This window comes from Enoplosus armatus, chromosome 2 (genome assembly GCF_043641665.1).
Source record: "Enoplosus armatus isolate fEnoArm2 chromosome 2, fEnoArm2.hap1, whole genome shotgun sequence".
Taxonomy (NCBI): Eukaryota; Metazoa; Chordata; class Actinopteri; order Centrarchiformes; family Enoplosidae; genus Enoplosus; species Enoplosus armatus.
This window is the reverse complement of record NC_092181.1, coordinates 8,530,552-8,552,362: the sequence shown is the minus strand read 5'-3', so window position 1 is coordinate 8,552,362 and position 21,811 is coordinate 8,530,552. Positions and strand designations below refer to the sequence as shown.

General features: G+C 42.9%; 1 protein-coding gene across 3 annotated transcripts; it reads left to right on the top strand.

Annotated features, from left to right (window-relative positions):
* The first annotated feature begins 415 nt into the window (after positions 1-415).
* On the top strand, positions 416-21,771 carry glra3 (glycine receptor, alpha 3). 3 transcript variants are annotated; one of them, XM_070915137.1, is made up of 9 exons: positions 416-494; positions 2,900-2,967; positions 11,001-11,224; positions 11,914-11,996; positions 16,218-16,355; positions 16,947-17,161; positions 18,714-18,863; positions 20,130-20,159; positions 21,520-21,771. In XM_070915137.1, the coding sequence occupies exons 1-9, from the start codon at positions 416-418 to the stop codon at positions 21,769-21,771; spliced, it is 1,239 nt and encodes a 412-aa protein (XP_070771238.1). The 3 variants fall into 3 exon arrangements, with proteins under 3 accessions (XP_070771238.1, XP_070771222.1, XP_070771230.1); XM_070915121.1 differs by lacking the exon at positions 20,130-20,159 and adding an exon at positions 20,706-20,818 and having other exon boundaries at positions 18,714-18,882; positions 21,442-21,771; XM_070915129.1 differs by lacking the exon at positions 20,130-20,159 and having other exon boundaries at positions 21,442-21,771.
* Positions 21,772-21,811: the final 40 nt, after the last annotated feature.

The following is a 21,811-nucleotide window of genomic DNA, read 5'->3' as shown; positions in this document are numbered from 1 at the left end:
TCTCAACAGACAGATAAACATGCCTCTTTTGTGGAGCAGCTTATACTACGGCAGAGCAGGGTTACATAAAATTGGATGTTGCCCCACAGCTGATCCCCAATTTTCTTATGTTCCGAAGAAGGTTTCCTTAATCATCCAAGTCCTTGGTCGGAAATTTTAGATTCAAAATCCTCGAGGTGTTTATGGATCTGGTCCACGGTGCTCTGAATAGCAAACATCAAAGCTGCAATAAACAGTCAATGAACTGACTCACTACGGCGCTTTTACGTTGGTTGACAAGGAGCAAAACACACATCCTGCTGTGACAATGTGAAAATGCCACGGATGATGTCCTGAGTTGTCTGTGTTTTGTTTCTGTGACAGTGTGGGTCAGTGTAAGGAGGTGGACAATGCTGCGAGGACACGGCAGGTCCCAATGTCTCCCTCTGATTTTCTGGACAAACTGATGGGGAGGACATCTGGATATGATGCGCGGATAAGGCCGAACTTTAAAGGTACCTAGCTATCTGTGTCTGTCTGTATTTTTTCCCACAAGAACAGACAGGCCACTGCACTGGTATCCACTCTGTGAGTTAAACATTTGCTGAGGAACTTTGCTTGAACTTGAGCATAACATTTTACCATATCCCCACCTGAGAACAGACATGGCAACGTGTTGAATTTGTCAGGCACAGTTCCCATCAGGTGTCTTACAAACTGGAAATTTGAGGTGAGCCCAAGTAGTAAAATCCAAATCCAATTGCTGAAATGTAACTGTATTAAGATCCAAGGCCAGCTCCTTTATTGGTCATTAATCATACTAAAATATCATGCTTTGCCAAAAATCTTCAGACAACAATTTTAGCAATCCTTGCGGGCAACATTAAAACACATTTAATGTAAAGCACATTCACCAAATCACTACTATATCCTTGAAAACCAACATTTGAACATGTCCCTGGATAGAAATGGCAGCTTAATGTGGAGACGCAATACGTAATACAGTACAATACAGAGACATAAACAAAGTATACATTTCTCATTTTGCATGTTTTACGAGAATGATCGACAGTTCAGTTCTTGGCATGTCTAGGCCAAGTTCATTCCCTGACATTAAAAGCAAACCGCAGCAAACTGTGCAAACAGGTGAATCACACAAACAACTCCAATAAACAATGCTAAAGCTCTGGCCACACGACGTAATGAAATATATACAGGCTCAAAAGAAGTTGTTAGCATGCACCGTCGGCAATCGCACAGCCCCGGCTTCACAGCAGGGAAGATAAACAGTTGTGATTACTGATTATCAAATACCCGCTGCTGTGACTGTGCCGCCTGCTGCTGTCTCCAATCCCAGAGCGACAGTAACCCCCACCCCACTGCCACAAAGAAATTTTACATATAACAGTAAAATATAACTATTGATCTTAGAACCTTACTTCATCTAAACTTTATATATAGTCTACGGCATATTTTGTATGTAAATCGGTTAATGGCTTTCCACTCACATCACAAAGTCAGTGTAGTCAAAATGTCGGGACGGGAGAGGTCAGGAAATAGTCAGGCCAATCAGAGGCCACCCTACAATCTGCACTACGTGATGCAGTCTGGAGCAGGTTCCAGGACCCCACTGGTGAACGACTTCACCGATGGCATCAATGGATTCACTGAGCCTGTGGTGGATTGAATTTGTAAAACAGCAGAAGCAACTGTTCCCAAAACTACAGTTAAATCATTCCACGACCAGAAACCACAGATTATCAGATCCATCCGAGATGCCATAAACACATGCACTGCAGCCTAGAACTTGGGGCAACGTGGACAATTATGAAGCAGCAGCCTACAATGTAAGAAGAGCAGTAAAGGAGGCAAAATAGAACATATAACCCAGAAGACAGTGGACTACTACAAGACTACGATTCCAAGGGGGCACTCCCAGAAGCCTGTGGCAAGGTCTTACCTCTGTAGTGATGAATGGCTGGTCATGGATTACATCTGCTCCTCACTACCCAGCACACAGTACCCACTACAGTTTGCCTACCATAACAACCGATCAACGGACGCCCACATCCTCCGCACCACCATATCTCACCTAGAGAAAAAAGGGCGCTATGTGAGATTTCTGTTCATTGACTACAGTTCAGCGTTTAACACTATTGTTCCCTCCAGACTCATTGCATTGCATCCTACTCCTGAATGTCAGCAAGACTAAGGAGCTGAAGGTGGAAGGAAGCAGGAAAGTAACAATGCCCCCTTTAATGGGCCCTCGGTGGAAAGGGTGGACAGCTTCAAGTATTTTGGTGTCCACGTCACAGAATGCTTGACCAGGTCGCTGCACCATGACACTTAAGGAAATTCCAGATATTCCCTTAAATATTGAGGAATTTCTACTCCTGCACCGTCAAGAGCATCCTGAAGGGCAATATCACTGCTTGGTGTGGAAACAGCACGGAACAAGACCGCAAGGTCCTGCAAAGAGTGGTTCATTCAGCTGATTGTACAATAGGCAGTGCTCTACCCTGCCTAAAGGATATTTACACCAGGAGCTGCGAGAATAAGGCAAGAGAATCATTAAGGACCAAGAAACCTGGCTCATGGCCTTTTCTCCCTGCTGCGGTCGGGAAGAAGGTACTGGATACAGCACTGAGAGGCTCAGGTCATTGGGACTTGGGACTTGGGACCCCCCCCCCCCTCCCCCCCAAGCAAGCGATACAGAAGTAGCTTCTTTCCACAGGTTGTGAGACTCCTCAAATTATCCTCTGCACTCCACCGTGAATAATAGTTTATTATTGTTTGTGTGTGTAGCATGAAGGGACTACAGCTTGCATTTCGTTGAACAACCCTTGATAAATGAATCAACCTTGAATCTATATTACGTATTTTCATCTACTGCAATCAGTCTATCTCTCTCTCTCTGCAGGTCCTCCCGTCAATGTTTCCTGTAACATTTTCATCAACAGCTTTGGCTCCATTGCTGAAACCACCATGGTAAGTAACAGAGATAGTGCATGAAACTACAGTAAATTAGTTAACTTAATACATTCCCCGTAAACCAAAATTGATTTGTCATTGGTGACACACTAAACATGGCAATATTACTGTATGTGCATTTGAAGTGAAAAGTCTAGTTCCTTCCCTGCTTCTTCCCAAAGTCCACTATCAACTACTTAGTCTTGCTGGGGTGGCTCCAGTGTTAAGGATGAGGGTGGAAGAGCCGTGTCCACCCACCCTCACCATCTGTGGCCTGCCCGTCAGGAAGTCAAGGATCCACATGCACAGTAAGGTGTTTAATCCCAGGTCCTTGAGCTTTGTTACAAGCCTGGAGGGGACAATGGTGTTAAACGCTGAACTGTAGTCAACGAACAGCGATCTCACATAGCTCCCTTTCTTGTCCAGGTGAAATAGGGTGGTGTGGAGGGTGTGGGCCATGGCATCTTCCGTTGATCGGTTGGGACGGTAGTCAAACTGTAGTGGGTACTGTGTGCTGGGTAGCAGATGTAATCCTCGACCAGCCGTTTCAAAGCATTTCATCACTACAGTCAGACAGGCTGGTCTTGTTTTCTCGGGCGCAAGAATGATGGTGGACTTCTTGAAGCATGTGGGTATGACAGACTGAGCCAGCGACAAGTTGAATATCATTGTGAACACCAGTGCTAGTTGGTCAGCACATAGTTTTAGGACCCGCTGCTGATGGCCTCAAAAAACAATCATAAAAGTTGTTTAGCTCACTTGCTAGAAATGCATCAGCACTTAACCAGGAGAGGGGGTGGGGATGGGCTTGTAATCTGTCACTTCTTAGACCTTGCCACATGCTTCTGGGTTTGCCCTCCTGGAATCGGAGGTCCGCTTCCCTTCCCTTCCCTTCCCTTCCCTTCTATACTTGACCAGCGTAGTAGTTTGCAAGAGGACAAAAGAAAACCTTCAAACTGTGGCCAGACAGGATGACACAGTCAAGACAAGTAGAGATAATAACAGAGGGAGGCAGACAGAGATAGAAATCAGAAGAGACAGACATGCAGACAGGAATAGCAGATGTGCAGTGAAGACATTTAGTGGCTCTGACAGCAAATACTTTAAAGTTATATGAAGTCAGTCCAAGCTGTACACAAGCTGCTTTTATTGATATTGTGCATACACACTTGTGCATAGACCAAGGATATATATTTATGTGGGATTCATGGTATGTTGCAATGAGATGAGTAAAAAATGACCCAAAATTGACGGTGCTTGAAGAGGACATTTGGTCCTCTTCAAGCACGGAAGTAAAAGCATTTTATCGACCTTCTCAACCTGTGAAAGTCACTCCATTTCCTCTAGGATTTGGGAGAGCTGCACAGCTGTCCCCGTCCCCAACCAGGGTCAAGCGATAGAACAAACAAGAGTAAGAATTTCAGTACGTGTGGAAATACAGAATGCACTTCAAAGATACTGGTGGGTTAAAAAAAAATAGCTGTGATTCCCTCCAAGATGTCATCCATCCACATTTGCAATTTATGTTTAATCAGCAACAAGGACAGAACGTTACAACAGCAAGGATTTGGGTCCCTAGAACACCAATTTAATGCATATCAATAATTTCCCAGCCACCAAATGTAACTGAAATATCGTGTTGAATTTGTCAGTGTCGTAAAAAGCATGTATAGTACCAGCTCAATGCACAGATAAAGATGCTTTCGTAAATAAATAGCAGAATTGAACAGACTGGTTAAACATATTCATTCACTCCAGAGGAAGAAAGCTTTCATGTATGGGTATATCTTTGGGTATGTCGACTGCTCATGAGCTCAAACAAACAATGCAGCCTTCATGGGTCTCTAGCTGGTCTTAACAGGTTCACAGCATGTCTACACAGAATGCACATTTTTCATTCATCCGTCTCAAGCACGTCTGACAGACCAGATAGGCTCCAACAGTGACACAAAAGCTGATTTTTACGCCGCAAGTCTGTTTTATTTGTCAGCACGGTTCCTTGACGCATCCTGTGTAGACACAGATGTCACTGAAGCTGCTGCTGCTGCTGCTCTGCTAACGCGGTGCTCAAGCTACGCCCCCTGTGTAGAGATGGCGTTAGTCAAGAAATAGTTGCTATTGGCAGATTCAATCCAACAACATTGTGAGTGTTAGCCTCCATAAACCAAACCTGACTGACACCACTGATTAATACTTAAATAAAACTATATATTTCAGTGTGTCTAAGTTAGTAATGATGCGTCACTGCGCCCCGACGCCACTCCACTTTCTGGTCGCTGTTGTGATCAGTCAAGCCCTCTCTAAAGACGGATGGACGGATGAGTGGATGGATGAGTGAAGCGACAAGGTCTAAGTGCTTTCTGCCCCGCTGGGAGTTGCTCTGACAGATACGCCATTTGTGTGTGTTTACGTGTGTTTGTGTGTGAGTTGGTGTGTTTGCCTGCCAAGCAAGAGCCATCGCGAGTAATTTCGGGGGGGGTGGACGAGATTGCTTTCATTTGACTTTTATTATTTATTGGACTCGAATGAATCTTTCATGACAGTGTGTGTGTCACTGAGCCAGCTTTGTGAAAAGTGTCACCCTGGCCCTCTGTCTTTGTGATTTCTTTTTTGAGTCATCATTATTTTTTAACTTCCAGACTCCACTTCCACTACAGCTTTAGTCAGCGTTCAAGGTGCCTTTTCAGTTTTAGTGTTTATTTTGAGGATGTCTGTAGTTATAACCATTTTTTTTTAATCGTTAGTACCTTTTAACAAGTTCATAAGTCATACGCTTGTTCTGGCTTTTCATGTTCTGATTTTGCAAAGTTCCCATTTCATGGCACACAAAAGAAGCATTAAGCAGAGGTTTGATAGTCAGAGGTAAGTAAAATGAATTACAGTTTGTTTGTACTATTCCGTGGAGTGTGTGTATACATCAAGCTATCAGTTTTCACTTGAGTATCTAGTTCACAGGTAGCGCTAGCAAACTCTCTCATGCACAGTTCTTATTTACTGGCCCGGGGAACAGCTAACAGGCTAATGTCAGAGGAAGGGAAGGACGTGGAAGTGTCATAGCTGCACATCAGAAATGTGCTAAAGGTCCTAATCCATTGAGTTGATTTGAAAACTGAGAGCGGGATCTAAAAGTCACACAGCCAATGAAGGGGGAAAGGCAAAAAAAAAAAAAAGGCAGTGAGTGTGAGGACTGTGCAGAAGAGAGAGGGGTCAGCGCAAATGCAGAGGTCGCGGTGCACCGTTTACACTGAGAGCGCTGCAGAGAGAGAGGAGCACTGAGAGATGCATATGCACATGGGCCATATGTCACATTAGGATTAAGACCTTCCTCTCTTCTTACCATCTGTCTTTCCATTTACCCACTCGTCTTTCCCCCCCGACAAAGAAGAGAGCGCCGTGACACAACCTCAACGCATCAACAGCACATTTCAACTAAGAAATGGTGTTGAAAATGACACTTTTAATTGTTGCCATCTGTATGGATAATAATAATAATTATTGTGCTATCCATAGTATTCTTGATGTGATAAATTTGTGGCTGCACTGAATTGCCTGCTGCAACCTGGAGGATAGACTTTTTTTTGTGTAACTATTTGTTGACTTAACCACCTCAGAAAACTATTGAGGTCATTCTAGTATGTGGATTTAAACCCACTTGCCTCCAGGTGGCTGATACTTGCTTGACCTCCATCCCACTTGCCTGGCTCTTAAATACGACCCGCCTGCTTTTCTGATGCACCGTTTCACCCATTTAAACAGTGAAAAGTGCAACGTCCGAAAAGGACTGCATGTTGCCAAGATGAGTACCATCTGCTGAACACAAAGAGCCCAGTTCTCACCAAGGTGTTCTCCTGAACACGTAATGGAACAGTGATTTCTGAATTTCTGCAAAAAGGCTTTATTTTCAAAAAATAACATTACGCGAATGTTTTCGGAGCTTGGCTTAACCACATATACATTACCAGGAGGTACATTTTTTGGAGTATGCATCGCAGTGCTCTCACACACATGTGCCTTAAATAAAAACATAGAACATTTCAACGGTAATATAAGCATTCATAATGCTGATTGTTTGGTTGTACAGTTTTTTTTCCCTTCTGTGTCAGAGAAAGAGAGGAGAAAAACAGAGGAGGAGAGATTCAGAGTTGATTTTTGAATGCCTACACACACACGCACACACACACACACACAGAGAGTGCTTACAGCCAGGTTGGCTCACTCTGGTCTGTACACGCTATCTATGTTAAACAGATTTACTACTGTTAGACTCTCTTTTTTTTTTTTTCATTTGTTCACTCAATCTCTACATCCCTCTTAATCCATCCTCTATCTGTGTGCGAGCAGTGTTTAGTTTATCTGCGCACACAGGGAGACATTATAATGCCACAGGTTAGGTTTGTCCTCTCAGGAACCATTTCAAGTTAAAAACCTGTGGCAGAACCATTTATTTATTTATGTTATTTACCTCTTATTCTCTCGCCTTGCAAGTAGTCCGTGGGCCAGTCGTTTCTTTTGTAAAGCGTCACTTGGAAGACCTGATTTGCAGCAGATTCTGTGCCACCATTATGAAATGAACATATTTGTCAAGGGGCAAATATTACTGGCCCTACACAGGCCTAATGCATAAATATAAGATGTATTCAAGATGAGGCAAACATGGCGTTTCAGCCAGAGATTAGTTTATTTCGAATAACATAAAATAAGATATTTCAAAACTGAATTTGACAACTGCCTATGAAACTGTTGTCGTCGTATCGTATTTTTGTTCATTATTTCCCCATGTTTGTGACCAAAAGTAAACCAAATCAAATGCAACTAACAACACTTTTTTTTATCATCATCATCACCATTCCCCTTGCTTCTACTTGACAAACATCATCAAGAGTCGCTAATATATTTATAACCAATTGACAATAGATTATAAAAAGCAGACAAACCGTCTTGTACTCATGAACACTAAAGAATTAAATTATCCTCGTGATGTAAAGCTAGTGCGACCCCCAAAACCGGCTTGGTAGCAGCAGTGACCTTCGCCAGGAAAACGGTCTCTCAAACTACTTTAAAGTACAGCATCTTACCGGCTGCCTCTACAGATTTTGTAGATGTATCAGCCCTGCACAGTCTGACCTCAGTATTACAATGCTGTCGAGACATTTCTCTGAGCGTTGTGTTCGCTTACTTTGGTACTGCCCCCTGTGATGCCGCATGGCGCTTTGAAATCCCCCGGGCGGCACTCGGATTAGTTCCATCCGGTTTCCTTTTTGAAATATTCCGTATATTCAGTGGATTCTTGCCATTACTTTTATTTATGTACACACACGTCTTTTAAATTCTTAGGATTTGTATTTTCTTATTTCCCTCCAGGTCCTAGTATTTTCTAGAAAACTCCAGTTGGACTTGACACGCATACATTAACTTCTTTATCTTATCATTGCACATTACTTCGATGCTAAGATCAGATCAGTGGGTGGAAACTGTTTGAAATAAATACGAGTCAATACTCTCTAACAGCAGTACATTGATTGAAAAACGTGTCATCTTGGATTAGAGACATTACCTGCATAAAAATGAATATGTAATATTGCAAATGAACCTGTTAAACAAATGACATAGAATTATACAAAAAAAATACATTTTGGGGTAAAATAATGTAAAATATTGTCTAAAAGTCAGGATTTTTTATATTCTAATGATAAAGTCGTGATTCCATTATTCATTTAGTTTCAGGATACATCGTTAAGACATTATATAGCCGTTGAGTTCCGACTAGGACGTCCATTTTGGGACTGATTGTCAAGTGGATCTTGGCGTTGGGGTGGGACGCCTTAATAAACGTAATTAAGGTCTATGCATTAGTGGCGATGGTGGAGCTGTTGCATGATTGTTTATATATGTGTATATCAGGATTATCTTGTAAATGACACGCTGCTAAAACCAAATATCAGATGTCCGGCTTGTAGCTTATTAAATTGTTAATCCGGACATATAGGATGTCTAAAGCTGCTGAATGCGTTCATAAACTTCCAGCTGATGTCAGTACAACTTTCATTTTGGTTCTATTTTTCAACCATAGTGGGATGTCTTGATTGGACGTTCAAACAACGGTTATTCAGCGTCTCAGTGTTTACTGGGGCATGTTATATTCGACTCATACAACAGTCCGTTGATTTTAAGTTTGTATCTAAATGTAAGAGTTTGATTGTCCAGTCTCAGGACGGGAGGACAAACTCAAGTGTGTTGATAGTCTCTGCTGACATCACAACAGCCATGCAAATGAGAGCTGTGGTGCAACAAATCATTTAGGCTAATTAAAGTCCGGCAGGCAGGCTGGACAAGCCATCGTCTAATGAATGCATGATGCTGCAATAGTGCATCATGCATTCGTATTTATCCTAGCTCTTATTCATCAGACGGCACCATTGGTTAATAGCTTGATTTATCTGCCAGGGTATCAGAGGATGCATTGCCTTATTAGTAAATATGTGTGAAAGCACCTCTGACATAATGAAGACAATGAGAAAAATATGAAAAATCCAAACAAAATAGTTCAGCTAAGATCTCTTCCCCTCTCCTCTATTTCTAGTGTGGCTTTCTAGTTTAATAAAATCTAGTTTGTTTGAGTTCTGGACAAAATGATCCAGTGGGAGCCACTGTCTTTGTGTTTCTCTCCTCCTTACTTATATTCTCTTTTCTGATTTCCCAGATGTTTATGTACTACCATACATAATTGAAAATTAGCACATCATATGCAGTTGGGGCAAGAGGATAGTCTTCCACTGGCAGTAAGACGAATGATGTGATGAGTATTTGATGCTTGGGGTAATCGAGAGACCACCAGAAATAACTGAGAACTGAACGGCTGAAAAGTAGGTCTCCCTACCTGCCAACAGGTATCACATCTGTAGGTGGGGACATGCAGGATGACCCCAGGCAGGCAGTGAATCACTGTACAGTGAATTGTATTTCCAGCTCTGATGAGGTTTCTGCATCAGTGAACACTTGGACACAGGCAGTGATGATAATGACATGTGCATTCTCTTAAAGGCAACCTACTGTATATTACTGATGTAAAAGGTAATGAAAAATAAAGAATTGTATGTAAGTGTATAAGATATATATGTATATGTAATCTGTAATAATACATTTGCTATTTCAATTGGTTACACTCCTTCTCAAGGGGACTCTTGTCGCATCATAAGTTCCGAGAAGACACAGCTCATGAAATAAAAATTGCATGTTTGACTCATGTAGGCCAAAAGCATCGGGAGCAGTTAGTATTACTGTCTCACCTAAATCAAACGCACCCTTGTTTAATTTCATTAGCCGCCTCTGTGTTCACCGTGTGGTGACTCTGGCTCTGCTGGAAGTGTAGTGAAGTGGATGTAGTGATGTCACTTCCAGTCAGTGAGCATCGTGAGCAGAGATGCTCGCTGCCTTTTACAGTGCATTCTGGGAATTTTCTAGAGAGCTGAGCAGTGGCATGGAGTGATACTGGCTTTAGGACACTAGGTTCCCTATCGAGGGACCAGTTTGAGACGCCCTGCACCCCCCGATGCTTATGCTGCTTTTATTGTCATGGAGTATTTAAATCATAAAAAAAAAACAAATGGCCAAAATTTTAACTAAAAACCATAATAACATTACAGAGTTGAGCATAGGCTGGTTACAAAACACCAAACAACAAATGCAGTGTGTTAGCTACCTTTCCATGCGGTCTCAGAACACTAGCTCACATTAAGCTAATGCTAACTCAATTACAAATGGTTGGAGAGAGTTATTGTAGTTCAAAATGAGTTCAAATTACAAAATAAAGCACTGTAACTACATGCAGAACTATCTTTCTTCAAACTTTTCCAAGGAGCAACCTTGTAATTCCCATCTCTTGTCCTCATGTAAAGAACTGCACATGTACAGTATTTATGTTTTTTTTTACAGTTGTCATCCACCATGATGCTTGAACTGAGCCAAACTCACCCCATGATGCAAATTTGTAATGGGGAATCAACCAGTTACTGTTCCTGTAAATGTCTTCATATTACTGTCTGTGTCTGCAGGACTACCGTGTGAATATCTTCCTCCGTCAGCAATGGAATGACCCCAGGCTCGCCTACTCTGAATACCCCGATGACTCTCTGGACTTGGACCCCTCCATGTTAGACTCCATATGGAAACCAGATCTGTTCTTTGCCAACGAGAAGGGGGCCCACTTTCACGAAGTCACGACAGACAACAAGCTGCTCAGGATATTTAAGAATGGGAATGTTTTGTACTCTATACGGTAAGTAGTGAGTGGGGACCGGCCCTGTTTAGCTGGTGCCAAAGACCAAATCTGTGAGCCAAAAATGTGGTCAGTCGTATCTGAGTGAATACAGTCCAAAGTCAGAAGTAGCTTCTACTTTTATTCTCTTGACTTTGACCAAACTGAGACGCTATAGGGCTCCTGTCTTCATGAATTAAGGAGCAGTGTGTCAAGAAGGCTATCGACGTGCAGTGCACCCCCAGTACAGTTGGAAACAAGATGGGATTCAGAGGAATACATTATTTGTAGTATGAATACCGTAGTTCTATAGGATGGTGCACCATTAGGATTTGTCTGTGTATGGGGAACCTCACTGACTGAAGAATGTATTTGTTCAAACAATGCATTTTACAATATCTCCTGGCATAATCCGTTTTGTATTTACAGCACATGAACCAGCAGCACGCTTACATAAAGCACACTGCGGAATGTAACCCAAAATAATCCAAGACGTGCATTTAATTTAGAAATCATTTATATATTTAGATAATTAATTTCCATCTGAGTAAGCGGCGGCTGCCTCTTAGACATTGCAGAGAGGCTGTGTGTCTGTTTTGGAGCTTCGTACATATCCTGCTTGGTGCCACATGAATATAAAATAAGCACAGATAAAAGCATGTGTACGACATTTATGGGTAACTTGTTCTCTCCTCTCTCCTCGCTTTCAGACTAACATTAACTCTCTCATGTCCCATGGATCTAAAAAACTTCCCTATGGATGTTCAGACCTGTATCATGCAGCTGGAGAGCTGTAAGTACAGCGTGAACACACACACACACACACACACACACACACACACACACACACACACATACACACACACACACACACACACGTTTGTAGTACTTGTAAGGACCCTTATTGACACAATGCTTTACCTGGGCCCTGACTCTGACCTTAACCATCACAACTAAATGCCTACCCCCAACCTTCACCCTAATCTGAACCTAAGCCTAGTTCTAACCTTAACCATAAGACCAAGTCCTTTAGCCCTCTGAAGTTCCACCCAGTGTGAGGAGCAGTACAAATGTCCTCGCTCCCTAATTCTAAAACTCAAATTGGTCCACAAAGACTACTGACATACAATTCTATGATAGAACTTTTATTATTTGCATATTCATTTGCACACATTTTACAGAAATATAAGACTACCACTATGGACTGATACTCTTTCTATTGCCACATAACTACGGCTAATCATAGCTTATCCGCTGTAGTTGGAAATTCAGGAAATATTTTCACGTCAGTGTTTTGGCTGATTCCCAGGTTACTCGCTCGCACCTGCAGACTGCAGGCCACAGGTGCCATTAATTACAGCAACCTTCTGAATACTAATCTTGGTACTAGTTACTTGTTTTTGTTTAGGCTACAGTTCCCAAAGTTATCCAGCCCAGGTAGAAAGAAATAATAAAAATGAGTTAACTAATTAAAAAAGAAATAAAGAACATGTATAAAATAAAAGGATGAACAATATTTGAGGTTAGGAAATATTGTATAGTCCAGTTAGGAGGAGATTATTAGGGGGAAACAAAGCTCACAAGCCGGTAGGGGAGTAACGATTTGGACTCCAAATCAAAAATTGATCTAAATGAACTTTCCATTTCGACCTTCCAAATCAAAAGCAGGATGGCCGATCCTCCCAGTATTGCTCTCCCACATATTCTGTTCTCCTTTGGTCGCCATGATTTTTTTTTTTGTGTCTCCCTTTTTTCAATTCAGTGTCAGTCACACGTCGTTGTATTAATAAGTTAGCATCACTCAGCCAACACTCCACCACTCCTGCCTCCTCCTGTCTTCGGTTTATTATTCATCATGATTGCGATGGCTTCTGCCGTTCGTGCCGCATGCATGTCCCATACCTCAGTGAAGCATCTGCCGGGGTCCGATGTATACCCACAGGGACTTTGTGGGTATAGAGACAGAACTGTGCACGCCACTGAATGTTTAGCATGCTGCTTGGATTCATACAGGGAGCAGAGCCTGTACCACCACCTGTGTAGGCAGGAGCTGGACAACAATAAAATGCAAACAATTATAGATATCATATTATCCATGATTTCCCATGTTATCCTTCTGTTTTTTGCTATGTATCTCGCACGTTCTCTCAGTTTCCATTCATCCATATATTTAGTGTCGCTCTCCTCCCCCCCTGGACTTCATGGAAACAGCATTTAAGCACGTGGCCGTGTGTTTTTAAGGAAACACAAAGTCGCGTTTAATAATGTCGATAGGGTTAGGATGACTAACTCATTCTTTGTCCAATCAGACGCTTAGCCTCGCCCCAGGGGACAGATAACACTTGGGACAGATTATTTGTCTTCATTGGTGGTTTTACTTTGCTCCAGGCCACTGGCCAGAGGCATTACCATACATAGTCTCTGATGTCATGCGGCAGAGAACACAGGAAACATACAGATCAGGGGGGGGGAGCGAGAGAGGATGAGAGGGAATGATTCCAGAGAGAAAAAACTGCCTGTTCTCCAATTCAATTTAATATTACTTATTGCTTATAGATATAATGTGTAGTATTAAATTGAACTGGAGGGGTAACATGATGATGCAGATTGTCCCTGTTCAGGTAATCTCACTTGTGTCACTGATATGATGATTTATTTATTTTTTTCTTTTTCACCAGACTGAGGTAGTTGAACTGGAAAAACAAGTGTTTGGAGTTGATGCAGTTGGGCACCAGGGGCGATTGTAGGATTTAAATCACTTCGAGAACCGAGCACAGAAGCCTGTGCGCTCGCGTGGAAGGCCGAGGGCATCCCCTCTCCTCTGTTTTTGTTTCTCCCAACATGCACACACTTTTTTTGCACGCTTTTAGCTGAACCTCGCAAGATTAACTAAATCTTTTGTATATATCTGTAGGCTTGTACCAACATGTACCAGCTGGTTTGCCAAGATGCCCCATAGTGCACTGACTGCATGCATCTGAATATGGCTCCCACTCTCAATCATTATCCTCAGTAATTTGTTTTTGTAGTTTGTTTCTTTACCTACTCTTTCCCATCAGTGGCCTTCATCAAGCATGGTCATCGTGGTTGGAAGATGGAACATAACAATTTAACTTAAAGGTCCCATATTGTAGAACGTGAGATCTCCATGTCTTGTTTGGTTATAAAGCAGGTCCAGGTGCTGTATAAATACTGTGAAAGTATCAAAACCCTCAGTCCACAGAGAAACACACACAGCCCGTATTCAGAAACTGCGCCTTTAAAAACGAGCCGTCAGGACTTCCGTAACGTTGTGATGTCACAACTATACAGCCACACCCCCAGCAGGTCACCTGCTCCAATCACAGTACGCCGATGTATGTGTGTTTGAGTACTGGGGGCAACATGTAAATGAGAATATTATTTGAGCTTCTGTTCACATTGTGCTTTTAAAAAAACTTAATAGCATAATAGTCTCGGAAGTGTTTGTGTCATGGTTCAGGCAGCCACCTCTCAACGGATCATGTCCCCCGGGCATGCTCTGTAGCTGTGAAGTGTATTATTATAAGTATCTTTTCATTTGACTGGTGCATGTAACTACTGTACACTGTTTGCACGTTGGGCTCTGTCAAAGCGGTTCTCAGTACAGCAGTACTGTGGCTTACAGAATCCAGTGCGGAGGACTGCCGCTGCTGCTGTGCTGCTGACAGTGGTGGAACTGAGTACATTTACTCAGCTACTGAACCTCAATTACAACCTTCTTGTACTTGTACTTACATAAAACATGAGGCTGCTTACAAAATGGATGATGGACTGTTGCACTTTAAAGTAGAAAGTAACTCAACTCTGCTCCTCATCCAACAACATTAAAATGCAGTTTTTACGTTAATGCATCAGTCCTAAAATTCAATAATAGAATTATAATTTAACTCTAATTCATTCTGCTACATGATGAGTACTTTTACGTGCGATACTTCAAGTTCATTTTGCTGATATTACTTAGTCATTTTATTGTGTGGTATGGCTGCTTTTGTTAAAGTAAAGGATCTGAATACTACTTCCACGACGGGCTGATGACTTGCCGCTTTATTATGCAGACGGTGTAAACATGACAGCCTAACCCGTGAAGCTGGTTTCTAATTTTGACGTGTTCTTGCCTCTTTTATTCCTCAAATAATATACCAAGAACAGTTTTTTTGTGACGGAGTTGCTGCTCTACCATGGAACTGTAGGTTGGTCGAAATCAAGACTGTTCTGAAATCGAAAAACTTAAAAATACAGGTATCAGGGAATGTCAAAAACTGCCTGAATATCCAGACATTACAAACACAGGGGGTTGGGGCCAAGAACACTCATCATTTTGTAAAGTTAAGACTTTATTTGACCAAAAATCAAACATTCAATTCATGTAAGCAAAGAAAAATGGTATCAAAAATACTACTATTTCTAACCCCATAGGTTAGCCTACACAAACACAAGGGGGGGATGTAACAAAACTCTATACAATTAAAAAGACCCAAAATAAACCCAACAACCAATAATGATAAAGTACCAATAAAACTAACAGTAATTGTAAATACTGAAAATACCCAAAAGAAATATCCACATGCTGCCATTCTTTAAGAATGTATTGTGTAGTCCAGAGCTCCCCTGCCCAGCACAGGAAGTTGGCTTCTTCCCACTTCCTGCTTTTAGCATAAAAGGCTGCCTCAGCCCTCAGCTTATGTTTTGGGCAGACAACTCAGCAGCAGCATGTGGAGAAACAAGGAAAACCAGGTACAAACAAATTTCAAACCACGCTGATAAACCTATGACCATTAACCAAAATGCGTGCACTCAACTCGGAAACATAACGTCATAATGTAAACCAGAATAAAAATAAACATGCTTTAGTGATTATTATACTGACGTGAAAAGTCAAACACTAAAACTGTAAGGCCATTGGCAGGGCCGCCACAGATTTATACTCCATGACCTTTGTGATGCATAATGCTTCATTAAATTGCCCCGTGGTTCGTGTTTTTTATATTTTCAGTTGGTTACACCATGAACGACCTGATCTTTGAGTGGCAGGAGAATGGACCGGTCCAAGTGGCTGAAGGCCTCACACTCCCACAGTTCATCCTCAAAGATGAATCAGACCTCAGATACTGCACCAAGCACTACAATACAGGTGACACACACACACACACACACACACACACACACACACACACACACACACACTGCCGTAAGCATCACAACACATGCACACAGGGTGAAACGGGAGATAAACAAACAGGCTGACGTCCAGACTGGCACTGTCTTTTCATTAAATGGGATCTGACCATAGACAGTAGACAAACATGAATGTGGTGTCTTTGACCTGGAGCACCATGTGAGGGTGGGGACACTGAATGATTCAGGAGGCTCAGAGAAGGACAGGGATTATAGGTATTTATAGATTTTGGGCCACATAATGAGCTGACCCCAAGTGGAGATCAAATGCTGTCGCCACAACAGTAGGTTTCTGATGTGTTTTTTTTTTAAGACTGCTATAAAGTGAACGCCTGCTGCCATCTTGTTACTTGGTAGAGCCAGAAAATCCAAATCGCGGCTGTAGGGTGGAACGCTGGGTGGAGCGTAGGTAAATACAGCAAACACTGCCTTGTAGGATCATAACTGTGCCCCAGCCTTGTTGCGCATTAATGTGCTTAATGAATGTGCCATTTAATTATGAATGTCTAAGGGAGTGTTATTTTCGCTTGTCTCTGCTTCGCTGCAGGTAAATTCACCTGCATCGAGGTGCGGTTCCACCTGGAGCGTCAGATGGGCTACTACCTGATCCAGATGTACATCCCCTCCCTGCTCATTGTCATTCTGTCCTGGGTCTCCTTCTGGATCAACATGGACGCTGCCCCGGCCAGAGTGGCCCTGGGCATCACCACTGTCCTCACGATGACAACGCAGAGCTCTGGCTCCAGGACTTCACTGCCTAAGGTCTGCGTTTGTTTGTTTTATCTGCGTTGGGTCTTCCTTTAGGTGTCCCACGTCCCTCCCACGGCCCCAACACATGCAGGTGTCGGTGAATGAATTAGAGACTCTTGCCCATAGGTGCGAGCGGTTGTCTGTCTGTATTTGTCAGCCCTGTGATGGTCTGGTGAGCCCAGCTGGTCTGGTGGAGTCAGGCGCACTTTTCTCTTTGGAGACGTCATATCACAGACCATATGATAGAGCTGAAGTGCATTCCAGCAAGATACTGCACTGGACCCTCACCTGTTTTAACCCAGGGCTGCTTTTGCTTGGTTTTCACACTTTTTACAACAGGCTTATGGCAATGTCACCACAAGTGTTAGCTAGGCATGTCATGTATTATTTTTATATTAAGTCACTACTACTACTACTACTACTACTACTACTCAGGCATGTTCAATGGACAATTTCACATTTTTAATTGTTTAATTGTACAGTTTTTTAGCCTGTATGTCCACGGGCTTCTGTCCATCTGTAAATGAACGGGTATAGATGGATAAAGGAGAGCTGACAGTGTGGGATACCATGAACGATGACGCTTATTGCTATGTTTGTTTGTTTTTTTTTGTTACATTTCAGGTAAGATAAGATATGCTTTGGGTGATGGAAAACAGGAAGCGTAATGGCCGACACCTGAGCCCCGTTTCTGTGTGCTGCATTAGCTGCAAGCAGATGCTGTTTCTGCTGCGGCCGTGGATGGACAGATTGTGTCTACCCGGTTCGAAGGGTTAAACTCACAGGCCTGAGATTGCACATGCGTGTGTTGATGTATTCCCTCCCCAGAGACCTGAATTGCCTCTTCTTTTCCTCCATTTTGATTGGTGGGTGTTTTGCATGGGCAAGTATGTGTTGATTGCACACATCATGCATCTGCTAGAGCGCGTGTGAGACAGAGCCCCTTAGTCTTGTTCTGGTATCTTGTATGCATGAGAAAAAAAATCAGACATGGAGCCCTTTGTTACGTAACCCTTATTAGCACACCCATCTCTCTCACACACACATCCTCTACATATACACCTCAACAACATGACTGTGTGTGTGTGTGTGTGTGTGTGTGTGTGTGTGTGTGTGTGTGTGTTATGGGTTAGGAGGTTTCTCATGTCTCCAGTGCTCAACAGAACTTTGCACTCAAGTATGTTACACGTGTCTGAATAAGTCATTATTTCATGAAAGGGTGAGGATACATCAGTTTGACACTATAAGCATCGGTAACGCAGCCATGGGGGTGTGCGCGGGGCAGCAGCTGCAACCCTAAAATAATGGCTGTAATGATTTAAGGAAAATGTGAATTGGTTAGGACATGCAGTACAAAAGTGGACTGACTAACTGTCTGACCGGCATTGCCTTCCCTAAAGCCTCAGCAGCATCTCACATGAAAAACAAAAATCATGCACCTTGAAACAAACTCATTTGCATTGCAGGCTCATCTGTACCAAGTTTACCAAGAGACCTCTGGTGGGTTGAAAGTCCACAGATTGAGACTTTACTTAATAAAGTGTATGTGTCTGTGTGTTTACAGGTCTCTTATGTCAAGGCCATAGACATCTGGATGGCAGTGTGTCTTCTCTTCGTCTTCTCTGCACTGTTGGAGTACGCTGCTGTCAACTTTGTGTCGAGGCAACATAAAGAGCTTCTGCGATTCAGACGGCAACCCAAGAACAAGAGCAAGGTACTGGAAAATCAGCCCCGTCCTCCACACTCCCATCGTCCAGAGTGATCGGGCAAAAAAACAAAAAACAAAATTACACCTATATCTATACCTGCTCACAGATATGCACATACTGTATGCACACTGACTTATGGACTGGTTCGAGGCTGCCACCTTGTGATGGCACATTGCTATTGCAGCTAGATGGCATCAGATGAGAGAGAGAGAGAAGAAAACCACAATGTTAGAATGTAATGCTGGACACGAGTCCATTCCTGATTTGTGACAGTATACATGAAGTGTCAATGCATCTGACCGTGCATGCGTGAGTCTGCTGCAAGGCCACGTCTCACTCACTGTATTAGTGCACGACACAGCATGGCTGCACCTTTAACCTCTGTGGTTTTATGATTCCTCAGATCGCAGCTATGTTGTTTCTCTTTACAGAGGGGCCATCCCAACAGAGGATGAGCCTGTCGTCCATGCATGATTAGGATCTGTGTGTGTGTGTGTTGGGAAAGGGTCAACTCAGCATTCAGTCAACTCACACATACACAAAGGGCACTTGTACTTTTTTTTTCTGTCTGTCTCAGAGAGGCAACTCAGTAAATGAGTACAAACGGAATAGAAAAATAAAGGAATAGAAGATATACAGTATATATTATATATCAGTATTATATTATCTGGTCAAAGACTGTATATCTCCTCAGCTTAAATTGTTGTGAAGCAAATTACAATATAAAAATATCCCATTCACAGATGAGATTACTGATCATTGCTGGATTTTACAGTTTCTTCCGCGGTGGAAACGATATTGCCAAATCCCTACTGGTGGACACATTTCTACGGTGTGGATATTACCGTCATATCGCCCCACCCCTATTACAGAGGCAGCGATGGGGTTGTGTCAGTTGTAGGAGGGTGAGGGGTGTAGACTTTTAACGGCTGTTGGGGCTACCAGCAGTACTCTAAAGGGTCCTTTCCAAACTGCTTGACGTGCTCCTTTTTTAGGCTTTACATAAACGTGGTCACCAGGATTCACGTCGGGGGGGGGCCTTGGCAGCCTGTTGAGCCTATGGAAAAAAAGCTCAGACTGGTCGTTGCTCTCATTGACATAAACGCAGCAGGACGAGCAGTTACCCATTTCCCTGCAGATAAGAACAGATTCTGTGCAGAACGATTGGATTGCTCAATTAAACCACTGGGTTGTGGATGCACAGGACAGTGATACAGATTTTATTTATTTTTTTATTCCTAAGGTTTTAAATACCTCTGAAACCAAGTGAGGACCTTGGTCTGAAATGTGGGAGCTATTCAGTCAGCAGCAATTCTGCTACTGTCAATGCATCACTGTGTGTGTATGTGTGTGTGTGTGTGTGTGTGTGTGTGTGTGGCAGTGGCGGCCATGCTATACTCATCCTTTTTACCACACATAGCTGCCTTTTTAGCTGAACCATCTGCGTAGGCCTGACCTCGACTCTGCTCGTCCTGCTCCTTTAGTATGGGCCTTTATTATTATCACCGCCGCTGCCACCAAAGTTCTGTCGGGTTTTACTTCATTTACAATGACTGTGAAGACAAGAACACTTCAACCCAAGATTTTATTGTTTATTGCTTTATATTATTTGTCAGTTGTTCTATAAAGGTAACTGCATTTCGACCCACCCAAACAAAATGTCATCTCCAGCATTATCACTGACACATTTAACACATAGGTTGACTGAATGAATGGGTGTCCCGACCCTGCTTCTGGATTCTGTTCTTGTTTGTTGTTGTTGTTTGGGGTTTTTTTCTTCCTTTTTGTTTTCCGTCTGTTGATTACTGGTGTGCATGCTGTCAACTGGTAGAACAGTGGAGGTGCAGTTGATCAAGAGGAGCTAGCTGATGCCCTCCGTCGCATTAACATTGACAACGGCCTCAAACCGACAGACCCTCTGTGTGGATCTATGACCAACATCTACACCAGCAATCACAGGGTAACGGCACAGTACATGTATGAGTGTGTGTGTGTGTGTGTGTGTGTGTGTGTGTGTGTGTGTGTGTGTGTGTGTGTGTGTGTGTGTGTGTGTGTGCGCGCATGTGTCTGTGCATGTTTCACTTGCATGATCCGGCCTGTGTGTTGTTGGAAGTTCTCCCCTTGTCGCTTTGCTGGTTTTAGCGAAGACGTGGACACTGGGTGATAACAACAGTCGTGATCATCAACGCAGCAGTTTTCAACATACAAAGGACACGACAAAGGACATATCAATACAACTGAAAGAAGAGATACATTTTCTGCTGAATTCTAACGTGCTGTAGCTCATTTGCGTACATAAATTTGACTAGGAACAGCTCTGAGTTGTTCTACAACATGGCCAAAAGTATGACTCAGAATACATATGACTCTCTCACTATCATTTCTGCACTAACCAATCTAATTCAAGACCAATGTTGTATATAAACAAAGCAGTATATCAATGTAACCCTCATTCTGTGCCTTGCTCAGTGGCACTTACAGTCATGTGAAGAGAACAATGAATGAGCACGATCATCTGATCCATGCCCGCCCCCCGCCCCCCCCTCCCTTCCTCCTCCCCCCCCCTCCTTGTCTCTGAAACAGGAAGGGGAAGTACACGAGAGCAGGCTGACCTCCACCGCTGCTGTGACCTCCACTCCCAGCAACAGCAAGGACTCAAAGGCCAGCGCCAACAACGCCGTCACTGTACTGAATACCTCAGGAGCTGCTGCAAACACTACCCAGAATCCACCTGGGGCAGCAGCAGGTGGAGGGGGTAAAAGCACAGAAGAGATGAGGAAGTTGTTCATCGACAGAGCCAAAAAGATTGACACAGTGTCGAGGGCCGGCTTCCCTCTGGCCTTCCTCTTCTTCAATATATTCTACTGGGTTCTTTATAAGATACTTCGACATGAAGATGTACATAAGCAATAGAGACAGAAAGAGCACAGATTATTCATATACAGTCTGAGCC